The following is a 13,433-nucleotide window of genomic DNA, read 5'->3' as shown; positions in this document are numbered from 1 at the left end:
GTTATGGGACTTTGTTTTTTTGTTACAATACTATATACATAGACACAATCTTGTGCGCACCATCTCTCCTCATACCCTTGACACAATTTAATGAAACTTCACACAAGTGATCAGTACCAACAGTAGTTGTGCATGGGGCATGTTAGGTTCTTTTAGAAAAAAAATTGGCAGAGTTATGGGACTTTGTTTTTTTTTGTTACTATACTATATACATAGACACAATCTTGTGCGCACCATCTCTCCTCATCCCCTTGACACAATTTAATGAAACTTCACACAAGTGATCAGTAACAACAGTAGTTGTGCATGGGGCATGTTAGGTTCTTTCAGAAAAAAAATTTGCAGAGTTATGGGACTTTGTTCTTTTGTTACTATACTGTATACATAGACACAATCTTGTGCGCATCATCTCTCCTCATCCCCTTGACACAATTTAATGAAACTTCACACAAGTGATCAGTAACAACAGTAGTTGTGCATGGGGCATGTTAGGTTCTTTCAGCGACAAAAATTGCAGAGTTATGGGACTTTGTTTCTTGTTAACATACTATGTACATACAGTCTGCATATGCAATCTTGTGCGTGCCTAATCTACCAAACCCTTACACACAATTTAATGAAACTTCACACAAGTGATCAGTACCAACCCTAGTTGTACATGGTGCATGTTACATTCTTTTAGATAAATATTCTGCATAGTTATGGGACTTTGTTTTTTGTTACTATACTGTATACATACAGTCTATATACATACAGTCCACATAATTATGCAATCTTGTGTGCGTCAAATTGCAATGTACTGTGTCAGTGCATGCAGGGGGTACATTCATCACCTTTAGTGATAGCTCTAGTTTATGATTTGATTTTAACCAAACTTGCACACAAATTGTATCACCATAAGATCTCGATTCCTTTTTATACGCTCGAAGGGACGTATTATGGCCTCGGTGTCCGTCTGTCTGTCTGTCTGTTGGTTAGCAATTTCCCTTCCGCTCTGTAACTCTTGAACCTCTTGAAGGATTTCAAATAAACCTGACACAAATGTTCACCTCATCGAAACGACGTTAGGTCAAAAGGGACTGTTACAAGAAAATATTTATCCTGATGATATTTAATGTGTATGCCTATGTGCTCTTTGTCAAAACTTGATCATATCATTTTGAGCAATGGTACTCAGGTGAGCGATATAGGGCCATCATGGCTCTCTTGTTTAAATTTTGTAATTACCTCCCTTTAATATAAACGTATTAAAAAGTGGACTACTTTTTTTTATTAAGATGATTTCTAGTTTTACTGCTGCATTTGATAAGTATTGAGATATCTCTAGTATGTGAGACGAAAGGCAAGTTTTGAAACTGGCTTCTAAATTCATCTTTGATGTTTCAATATATTTTGGTTGCGCAGAATCACACAATCTTCCCAGAGCTGTCTTAAAATGAAATTACTCAACTATGTTCACAAATGACACTAAGATAAAAAAAAAAAAACGCTAAGAAAAGTAGGGGTCATATATATTCTAATATAGACTTTTTATGCAAGTTGTCACTACGGCGGAATCTTTTAAAAATGACAGCTACTATGGGTATGAACACAAAAATTATATAATAAGGCTTTTTTACATGTTCTAAAAATATAGAGGAACTACTTTAAAATGCGACGTAGAATATCACAACGAAATAAAAACAGTAACTGGCTTACATTTAACGTAGAAGTGCCATTAAATTTAAAAGTGTCATTTTTAATGGTAAAATGTAAGGATTGCCAATATCTGAATAGCACTGATCGAAGTGCTGCTTGATAAACTATTCAATGCTCTTGTTCCACTTACGTTCCTGTTCTTTTCCAGCCGTTGGTGGAAGTACAAATCCGTGCAGTGATATATACAGTGGAAGTTACAAAGGTTCCGAACCAGAGACAGCGAATATTGTCAACTATTTACTAAATCATGGATCCGAGTTCGATGCCTACCTTACAATCCACTCGTACGGACAAATGTGGCTGTACCCTTGGGGTTATACATCAGCTTTACCAAATGATTATCTTGATCTAGTAAGAACAAATTTTTTGAGTTTAATAATTTAAAAGCTTTGAATATCTATATTTTTGTTACACATGAAATGCACATATTCGGCCGTAACAGAAAATTGTTGTTTTTTTTTTTCGTAACAACCGGAGAATACCGGAATCACATATGGAGGATACGTAAACGAACGGAATATGCCGATTATCTTTTCTAGTCCGCTACCTTAAGGATACTGCTGCCGATAAGACTGATATATACATTTTACACAATGTCATTGGGTTTGTATACGCCCGAAGGGACGTATTATGTTATACCCCGGTGTCCGTCTGTCCGTTAGCAATTTCGTGTCCTCTCTGTAGCTCTTGAACCCTTATGTCAAAGGTCATATGACTTTGTTTCGTGTCCGTTCTGTAACTCATGAACGAAGGATTTCAAAGAAACTTGGCACAAATGTTCACCACATCAAGCTAGACGACGTGCAGAGCGCATGTTTCGGATGGCTCGCTTCAAGTTCAAAGTCACAGTTAGGGGTCAAAGGTCATATGACTTTGTTTCGTGTGTATATTGCTCTACATTGCGGTGCTCTAATTTAAATTTGGCAGATACCTTTTTTGATAACTGACAATATTTTTTAATTACTTCCCTTTTATGTTACTATAAATAGCTTATTTTGTAACTTTTTTATTATTGGCCGTACGGAAAAACCGAGACCACTTCTCTGTGTAACAACATGGATGGTACCTCCAATTTTAGGTGTATTTTGACATATCTATACCTGGTAGGGAATTTCTGTGGACTCAGATTTTTAAAAAAATTCTTCCCTTTGTTGTTCCTGTCCTTTGGGCTTCAACAGCAAAGTTCTTTAAATTTTGCTCCCATCCTCTGATATGACCCTTCGATCACACTAAGGGGCCAAATGTAATACCTTCGGGTGTATATTACTCCGCATTGCGATGCTCTTATTATCAGTTCTTATGGAACCACATCGGAAACAGTCACTGCTCACTATAATGATCTCATTAAAATCTAAATTAGTTTTGTCAAATCAAAGTGGGTGTATCTCATTTATTCATTGTTTTTACAATCTCACTGGTATTTATGTTTTACATGTGTTTGATGACACTTCAGCTGATAAAGTTGTCATTTAGATAGAAATTTGTTAATCTAGGCCATTTGAAAGTCTTAATATTCATCTTAATTTTGAAAAACTGAAATGAAAGTGTTGTAACGTGTTTAAGGACGCTGCTGCTGGTGACGCTGTCGCGGCTATCAAAAGTCTTCATCGTAAAAAGTATACGATTGGTTCATCTACAAATACTTTGTGTGAGTTTATTTGAAGTTACCCGGGTGATGGACTTTGCTTATTTTCCCGCTTATTCTATGGTAACGTGCGTAAAAGTCAGACATCTTACCCCTACGCCATCGTGTCATTGGTTAAATGAATACTAGGTTACGTTATTGATACAAATACAGGGGAGGGGGGGGGGGGGGGGGGGGGGGGGGGGGGGGGGGGGGGGGGGTGCTGGACGTATTTTGTAAGTTGATGCTTTTAGGTGAGAAATGCTAGATGCTGGTTGCAGCTCAAAATGCCGCCATTTGTTTACTTGTTGACATAACAGAGGACACATTTTGCAGCGGTAAGTGTGTTTATTATATACGAATTTTCAGACGATAACGCCCAGTTGGTGGCCATATAATTTATCTTCACTCGGCTTTTTGTCTTACATGTTTATCTTTGTGTATTAAAAAGTTATTGAAGGTACAGTGCCAGTTTGTAGTGACGAAAACATCGTAGCCGTGCATGAAAATGTAATTTCTGTACAAAACGAACACTTTACGGGATGTTTATTGGTTTGGACATATACATAAATTATACTGTAATTGAAGATTTTTATGTGCTATTTCTAAAACCTCCCATTGCAAAAATATTTTGGTACAAGCAACATTTTGTTGTTTGATGTTGTATACACAACATTTTTGTTGTGTGATTGTTCTACCAGAAAATATATATATATATAATTACATGTAGCATCATAATTGAAACACAGTTTTTCCTACAATATAGATCTATATACAATTAACAACATAAAAATTGTCAGTTTATAAAAGTTTTCAAACGGTACAGCTCTTTATTATCATTCTAATTATGTCGCAAATATTATTTATTGTTTATGCATTAATATCATATCTTCATACTAGTATAAACAAACAGAAAAAAACATATACTTTCTTCGTGTTTAACTTGCGTTTTTTCTGTGCAGAACCCACATAAGTCTTGTGGTCCTACCTACGGACAATTATTTGCCTGTAAATGACACTGATGCGTTCAATCATTTTAGATCTTACTATGCAGCCAACACGCAACATTGCATTCTTCTCCTTCCTTTTTCTTCTAATTATTATTGTTATTATATTATTTTTATTATTAGATTAGTAGATTTACTCAGCACCCTTTCATTACGAACACGTTAACATACTCGCGAATACCTCGCGAATATTAGCGAAAATTAAATTCTCGCGAATAAAAGGTGTTTTACAGTACAGAGGCAGCCACTTTGGGTGCCAAATTCATCCTCTTTCAGTACAGACACAGAGCGATCTGACTAGAGCGTCAGAACGGGAGAAAGTCCCAGTAATAGAAAGAGAGAAAACCTTTAGAGTCAAGCATTTCTGGCTTACTGAACTTAGCTCTTTTTTAATCATTAATGTGCTTAGTGTATAGCATCAATACACACGTAGCTCTGTTTCCTTGGAAGAAACAATACAGACCTCATACTTAGGTGGTCTACTCTAAAAAGCATCTCATAAATTCCCAGTGCTTGACTGGTATTTGAACACTGGACCTCTGGATTGAAAGTCAAGCGTGTCACAAATATACCAAAGTTTTATTGTATTTATTTCTCCAACATATTCATTACCAGACCGGATTAGAACGTAATTATCGGACCTTTGCGGTAGATTATCAAAATGTAAGTTTCAAAATTACAAATCAATTTCATTGAATTTTTCCTTTTTAATTCTCAATCCCATAAATGTGCGGTTTTTTTTATGAAATATATTTTCTTCCTTATTTAGAAGTATTTTGTTTGAGTAACTAAAAGAAATTAAATGAGAGTCCATTGCAGGATGTACAATTTTGACATTTCAAAAGAGATGCTGCATTGTACCTTAGTCCTCAAAGTAATCTGCAATTTTATTTAGGTTCTTTCTTTCATTTGTTCTTAACTGACTCGTGCATATCATGAATATTACCTTTGACCCTTAGTTGTGACCTTGACATTGAACCCAGCCATCCAAAACTTGCACTCTGCACATTGTCTCGATGTGGTGAACATTTGTGTCAAATTTCTTCGAAATCCTTCAAGGGTGTGGTGAACATTTGTGTAAAGTTTCTTCGAAATCCTTCAAGGGGTTCAAAAGTTACAGAGCGGACACAAAATTGCTAACGGACGGACGGACAGACGAACACTGGCGTCATAACATGATACGTCCCTTCGGACGTATAAAAACTGACCTTGATGAGCCACCGAATCCACGTGTACTTAGTCATTGTGTTACGTCTGAAAAGCGTAGCTTTTACACTCTTTTATTAAAGATCAAGGAAACGAAAAAAATATCAGAAATTCAGTCAGGTCCCTATGACCTTGACCTTTAAGCCACTAACCCCAAAAGCCAAAGGGATCTTGCACTAGTAGTGTTTAGTCAATAAGTAAAGATGGAATGCTATAGCTGTCATACTTCATTTATTAGAGTCCAAAAACCATTCTTAGTCTCCAGGTCAATATGTCCTGGCGTATGAAAAATTAAACCAATTATTTTAAGGTATATGTAACTTATATATAGTCTATATTTAGAGTCTTATCCTATATAAAAGCATTATGTAGGGAGATACTTAAAAATAAGGTGCTAAAGTAAGTCCTGTACGTGATCCTAATCTTATCTTTGTACTACTGCGTAATTCTACATAGTTGTAGGTATGCTGACGTAAACTAATAAGCGATTAGTCAAAAGTAGCAGGTAAGTTCGTGGCGTCAATTCACTGTAAATGATCTAGCGCCTATGTACGTGAAACTTGTCCATTGTTAAATTTCATTCATACTCGATCACACGATGCGGACAATTAACATAAAGATAAATTGGAAAGTGATGCCCTGGAAGCACCGAAAACAAAGGCAAACAGTGAAAAAGTGCAGACTACGGTTTGATTGCGCGTTCATGACATATCATTGAAAATGCATAACGCCAGTATTACGTGAAACTTGTCAGTTTGGTTTTAAATTTCATTCATGAACTCGACCCGACACGAATGCGGACAATTAAAATAAAGGAATAAAATCTGGAAAGTAGATCCCTCGGAAGCACCGAGAACAAGGCAAACAGTGAAAATTGCAGACTCGGTTTGATTGAGTCTGTTCATGAGCAGTAATGGAAAATGCAACACTGCCCACGCCCTCTAGCACCGGCTTAAGCAGTATTCAATCTTCAAATCTAAATGAGTTGAAATCAATGATCCCGAAGGACCAGAAAATATAACAACACTGAGATGAAGTCGAGGCGACTTTTTACGGCCGCCACACAGCACTTAACACCCGCTGTTGTGAAGTAAATAAAATCTGGAAAGTAGATCCCTCGGAAGCACCGAGAACAAGGCAAACAGTGAAAATTGCAGACTCGGTTTGATTGAGTCTGTTCATGAGCAGTAATGGAAAATGCAACACTGCCCACGCCCTCTAGCACCGGCTTAAGCAGTATTCAATCTTCAAATCTAAATGAGTTGAAATCAATGATCCCGAAGGACCAGAAAATATAACAACAGACAATTAAACAGAAGAGGAGGATAGAGTAATGTTGTTGAGTTGTCCGTTAGACAGCACGCTCGACTTTTCTCAGTGCTTGACTCTGAATTAGAGCTTTGCCAGTAAAATCTTTACATAACATTAACCAAAAAAATCTAAATTTAAAAGGGGCATAACTATGTCCAAATTCAAATCAGAGTGATGGGGATTGTTTTTCCTGGTGTATACTTTGATACTTTATAGACTGGAAGTCCCACAGCACAACTCCTGGTAGACCAAATATAAAACAGCATCAGGAGCTTCTTGATATTGCTGCAGATCATTCGCTAACACAACTGGTAGATAAACCAACAAGAAATGATAAGATTTTATACCTTATTTTTACAAATTATCCAAAAATTGCAGATAACATAGAGACAATCCCTCCTATTGGTGAAGCAGATCACGATATTATCATGTCAACCTGTAATACTTCCCTTCGTAGATGCAAGCCAAAACCTCGAAAAATTTTATTATATCCAAAAGCAAATTGGGAAGGTATAAAAGAAGATCTAATTGTTACTCATAATGAAATACTGCAGGAACAAAATTCTGAAAATGTTGATAAATTGTGGAATAAATTTAAATTAAACCTCCAAAATTCTATCTCTAAAAATATTCCATCAAAAATGAGCAAGCAAAGTAATAAATTACCTTGGATATCAAATGAATTAAGAAAGAAAATGAATAAATACAAGCGTAAATTAACAAAAAGAAATAAAAACCATTGCAAATCCGATGATATAAGACGCTTAAAATCAGAAATACAAAAAGAACAGCGTACAGCGTACTGGTCCTATGTTGAGAACATGATATTTGACATCAAAATCCCTGACCAAGAAAATTCAAAAATAAATAAATTGCCAAAAAAATTATTTTCCTATATAAAAGGACAGAAAACAGAAAGTTCTACTATACCACCTCTTCGTGAAAATGGAATACTAAAATCAGAAACAATTACAAAAGCAAACATCCTTAATGACCAGTTCCAAAAGGCATTTACACCTGATAATTCTCAACAGATACCAGATAAAGGTCCGAGTCCCCATCCACAAATGTCAAATATTTCCATCAACCAAAATGGTATTAATAAATTACTTGGTAATATTAACCCCCATAAAGCTTCGGGTCCAGATAACATCCATGCAAGAATCTTGAAGGAATGTAAGGATAGCATCTCACCAATTCTCACAATTATTTTTAATAGGTCTCTTGCTTTGGGCAGAATTCCATCAGACTGGAAACATGCAAATGTATGTCCTGTTTTTAAAAAGGGAGATAAGCATGAGACTATTAACTATAGACCAATCTCCCTAACATGTATTTGTTGTAAGCTTTTGGAACATGTGATTTCCAGTAATATAATGTCTCACTTGGAAAGTAACAACATTCTTTATGACCTGCAGCATGGCTTCCGATCAGCTCGCTCATGTGAAACCCAGCTTATCTCTTTCATCCAAAATATTAACCAGTCTAATAACAAAAATATTCAGACAGATATCATCATTATGGATTTTGCCAAAGCTTTTGACAAAGTACCTCATAGACATCTTTTATATAAATTGAAATACTATGGTGTAACTTGTAATGCCTGGAACTGGATATTAGATTTTCTTGATGATCGAACCCAGACAGTTGTCCTGGAGGGTCAGATGTCCGGGAAAGTGCCTGTGACCTCTGGCTTTCCCCAGGGCACTGTTCTGGGACCGATCCTGTTCCTAATCTATATAAATGATTTTGCCGATTATATTGAACATAGTACCGTTAGACTTTTTGCAGACGATAGTATTATCTATAGAGAAGTTAAAAACATAACAGATGCAAAACTGCTTCAGTCCGACTTAGAAGCTGCTGGTAAATGGGAACAGGATTGGCTGATGCACTTCCACCCAGATAAATGTAATATTCTTAGCATCACACAGAAAAAGAACCTCATCAAGTTTTGCTATAAATTACATAATCATGCTTTAGAAAAAGTTGAATCCTCAAAACACATCAATTCCATTACAAATATGGCAAATCAGTCACTTGGTTTTCTTCGTAGAAACTTAAAAATTAGCTCCTCAAAAGTAAAAGAACATGCCTATAAAGCCATAGTTAGACCCAAATTAGAATACTCTTCAACAGTCTGGGACCCACACACTAGAAATCATATAAATCAGATTGAGAGGGTCCAGAGAAGAGCCGCAAGATTTGTCACCAGTCGTTACCATAATACAAGTTCGGTCTCAGACATGCTAAATAATTTGAATTGGCCAACCCTAGAAATCAGAAGAACTAGAGCAAGGCTCATCATGTTTTATAAAATAGTCCATCACATTGTAGCTATTTACCCTGAAAATAATTTATTGGTCCCTACAGGCTTAAGAACAAGGTATGGTAGCATACACACATTCAGGCACATTGGAACATCTAAAGACTCATATAAAGTTTCATTCTATCCCAGGACCGTTAGCCAGTGGAACTTGTTGCCAATTACAGCCCATGAAGCAGCCACAGTTGACATGTTTAAGACCATCGTCGCTGTGCCTGTTGTTGTCTCAGCCATAGTTAATTAAACAACAACTACTCATTCTACTGTACAAATATTTTATCCTAAATTTGTATAAGAAAAACAAAAAAAAAAAAAAAAAAAAATGAAAAGACTTTTAGCTCTTGAACTATAATTTTCTGTATGTACAAACTCTATATCTTTTAAAGTTATTTTAAATTCTTCAGCGCCTACACATAATCTTCATTATTTTGAGGGAGTGTAGTATTAAGAAGAAGAAGAAAAAAGAAGATAGTGAATTACTATTTTAAGCTGCAAGTCAAAAACTGTAATAGTAACAGGGATATTTGACTTTTATCAAAAACTTTCACCAAAAAATCTTAGTTAAAAATGGGCATAACTATATCAGAATTTAAATCAAAGTGATTGGGATTGTTTCTCCTGGTGTAGACTTTGATAGTGAATTACTATTTTAAGTTGCAAGTTAAAAACTTTGATAGTAACAGAGATATTTGACTTTATCAAAAACTTTAACGAAAAATTCTAAGTTAAGATGGGCATAACTTTGTCACAATTCAAACCAGAGTTATGGGGATTATTTCTCCTTGTATAGACTTTGATAGAAAATATCTATTTTAAGTTTCAAGTCAAAAGCTTTGATAGTAACAGAGATATTTCACTTTATCAAAAGCTTTAACCAGAAAATTCGAAGTTAAAAAGGGGCATAACTAATTTAAATTAAATGTTCCTTATCGAAATCAAACTTTTTTGATGGAAAAAGGAATATGTTATTGTCTTTTTAATTTTTATACGGTACCTAATTAGATACGAGACGTGCCCATGGAACATGACCTACATAAAACCTTTCTATATGTCTGCTCCCCCAGGCGGCAGTAATTAACTATCTGATCTTCAGTATCAGGAATTAAAAATGTACGAAAAGTCTAGAGAAATGCATAATATTTCTGTTGCTTTCACTACTATCGGTGAGAACCACATTACATTTAGTATTATATGTATATCACTTTTAAATATTTCTTATTGCCAATATTTATATTGGATTGAAAACTTCAAGAAGACATCTCGGTAGAACAATCACACAACAAAAATGTCGTATATACAACATCAAACAACAAAATGTTGCTTGTACCAAAATATTTTAGCAATGGGAGGTTTTAGAAGTAGCACATAAAAATCTTCAATTACAGTATAAATTTATGTATGTGTCCAAATCAATTAACATCTCATAAAGTGTTCGTTTTGTACAAGAATTACATTTTCATTCACGGCTACGATGTTTTCGTCACTATAAACTGGCACTGTACCTTCTATAACGTTTTAACAAACAAAGATAAACATGTAAGATAAAAAGCCGAGTGAAGATAAATTTTATCGCCACCAACTGGGCGTTATCGTTTGAAAATTCGTATATAATAAACATACATACCACTGCAAGATGTGTCCTCTATTATGTCAAAAAGTAAACAAATGGCGCCATTTTGAGCTGCAACCAGCATTTTTCTCGCCTAAAAGCAGCAACTTACAAAATGCGTCCACCCCACTTTAGGCCAATTTAGATAAAACAAGAATGAAAACGGTGGTTAAAATGTAAGAAAAATGTGGCGTCCATGAAATTAAAAGCACAGTAAATCAAACGTACCCATGTCGAAAAGTTTTGAAAACAAAAACATTAAGAAGAAGAAAAAAATTGTTATGAAAAAAAATCTTTATATTTTGTGCTTAGGCGCGTAAAGAATTCTATAAGACTCTGTGTCTTCATTCTTATCCTTTCCTACTTATCTTGATCGACATATGATGTCTGTTTTTAATTTGTACATGTATTACAATGTACTGGGAATGAAATATGTTTAAACTAATAAAATTCCATTTTTTAGCTCACCTGAGCACAAAGTGCTCAGGATGAGCTATTGTGACCGCTCACCGTTCGCCGTCCGTCCTGCGTCCGTCCGTCGTCCGTCCACACTTTCCTTTAAACAACATCTCCTCCTAGGACAATTTTGATGAATCTTCACAGAGATGTTCCTTGGATGGTCTTTTTGGAAAGAATTGAATGCCATACAGAACTCAGGTTGCCATGGCAACCGAAAAGAAAAACTTTAAAAGTCTTCTTGTCCAAACCCACAAGTCATAGGGCTTTTATATTTGGTATGTAGTATCATTTAGAGGGGCTCTACCTAGACTGTTCAAATTATTCCCCTAGGGTCAGATATGGCTCCGGCCTGGGGTTCACATGGTTTGAAATCTACCCTTACCTGTTATCTTATATAGATTTATATAGGGAAAAAATCTGAAAATCTTCCTGTCCAAAACCACAGATCATAGGGATTTGAGTGTTAAAATTATCCCCCAAGGGTCAAATATGGCCCCGTCCCGGGGGTCACATGGTTTATATAGACTTGTATAGGGAAAAACATTGAACATCTTCTTGTCCAAAAACAAAAAGCCTAGGGCTTTGATCTTTGGTATGTAGCATCATTTAGTGGTCTTCTACCAAGATTGTTCAAATTATCCTTATATGGGCTCGCCCCGGGGGACACATAGGTTAGATAGTCTTGTACAGGGAAAACCATTTACAAAATTCTTGTTTTAAAACATAAGGCCCAGAGCTTATATTTAGTATGTGTTATGTTCTAGTGGTTCTCTACCAAGACTGTTCAAATTTTGACTCTGAGGTCAATATTGGCCACGCCCGGGTGGTCCCTTGTTACTTATTTGTTTTTGAAGCAGTGGCAAAGAAATTTGGACTACAAGCATAATGTTTGATATAGATTTCAATAATTATCTGAAATTGTCTTAATCATGACCTTCTGACCTACTTTCTTGTTAGCTCACCAGAGCCAAAGGCTCAGGGTGAGCTATTAGGATCACTCACCGTCCGTCGTCCGTTGTCCGTAAACTTTTACTTTAAACGACATCTCCTCATAAACCGCTAGGCCAATTTCATCCAAACTTGACAGGAATGTTCCTTAGGTGAAGCTCTACAAAAATTATTCAAAAAATTGAATTCCATGCAGAACTCTGGTTGCTATGGCAACCGAAAGGAAAAACTTTAAAAATCTTCTTCTCAAAAACCAGAAGCCTAGAGCTTAGGTATTTGGTGTGAAGCATCGCCTAGTAGACCTCTACCAAGTTTGTTCAAGTCATGACCCCGGGGTCAAAATTGACCCCGCCCCAGGGGTCATCTTAAAAAACCTTCTTCTCAAAAACCAGAAGTCCTAGAGCTTAGATATTTGACATGTAGCATTGCCTAGTGGACGTCTACTAAAGTTGTTCAAATCATGACCCCGGGGTCAAAATTGACCCCGCCCCAGGGGTCACTTGATTTTACATAGATTTCTATAGGAAAATCTTCAAGTTTAAAAAAAAAATAAACCAGAAGGCCTAGAGCTTAGATATTTGACAAGTAGCATTGCCTAGTGGACCTCTACAAAATTTGTTCAAATCATGATCCCCGAGGTCAAAATTGATCCTGTCCCAGGGGTCACTTGATTTTACATAGGAAAATCTTCAAAATTTTCTAAAAATAAATCAGAAGGCCTAGAGCTTAGATATTTGACATGTAATATTGCCTAGTGGACCTCTACAAAATTTATTCAAATCTTGACCCCCAGGGTCAAATTGACTCAGCCTCAGGGGTTACTTGATTGTACATAGGGAAATCTTCATAAATTTGCTAAAAATAAACCAGACGGCCTAGATCTTAGATATTTGATATGTAACATTGCCTAGTAGATTTCTACAAACTTTGTTGAAATCATGACCCCGGGGTAAAATTGGCCCCGTCCAAGGGATCACTTGATTAGAAAAGTCTTCAAAAATTTTTTGAAAATAAACCAGAAGGCCTAGAGCTTAGATATTTGACATGTAGCATTGCCTAGTGGACAGAATTTGTTCAAATGATGACCCCCGGGGTCAAAATTGACCCCGCCCCATGGGGTTACTTGATTGTACATAGAAAAATCTTCAAAATTTTCTAAAAATTAACCAGAAGGCCTAGAGCTTAGATATTTGACATGTAGCATTGCCTAGTGCACCCCTACAAAATTTGTTCAAATCTTGACCC

General features: G+C 35.9%; 1 protein-coding gene across 1 annotated transcript in view; it reads left to right on the top strand.

Annotated features, from left to right (window-relative positions):
- The window catches only part of LOC123549067 (carboxypeptidase B-like), a 37,890-nt gene that overhangs the window by 18,558 nt on the left and 5,899 nt on the right, over window positions 1-13,433 (top strand). The window contains exons 10-11 of the mRNA XM_053545708.1: window positions 1,847-2,049; window positions 3,262-3,346. Of these exons, the coding sequence (XP_053401683.1) occupies window positions 1,847-2,049; window positions 3,262-3,346 (288 nt within the window). The remainder of the gene's footprint in view (window positions 1-1,846; window positions 2,050-3,261; window positions 3,347-13,433) is intronic.

This window comes from Mercenaria mercenaria, chromosome 6, assembly GCF_021730395.1.
Source record: "Mercenaria mercenaria strain notata chromosome 6, MADL_Memer_1, whole genome shotgun sequence".
In the NCBI taxonomy this organism is placed as follows: domain Eukaryota; kingdom Metazoa; phylum Mollusca; class Bivalvia; order Venerida; family Veneridae; genus Mercenaria; species Mercenaria mercenaria.
Note: the sequence above shows the minus strand (reverse complement) of the source record. Positions and strands in the feature narration are given on the sequence as shown.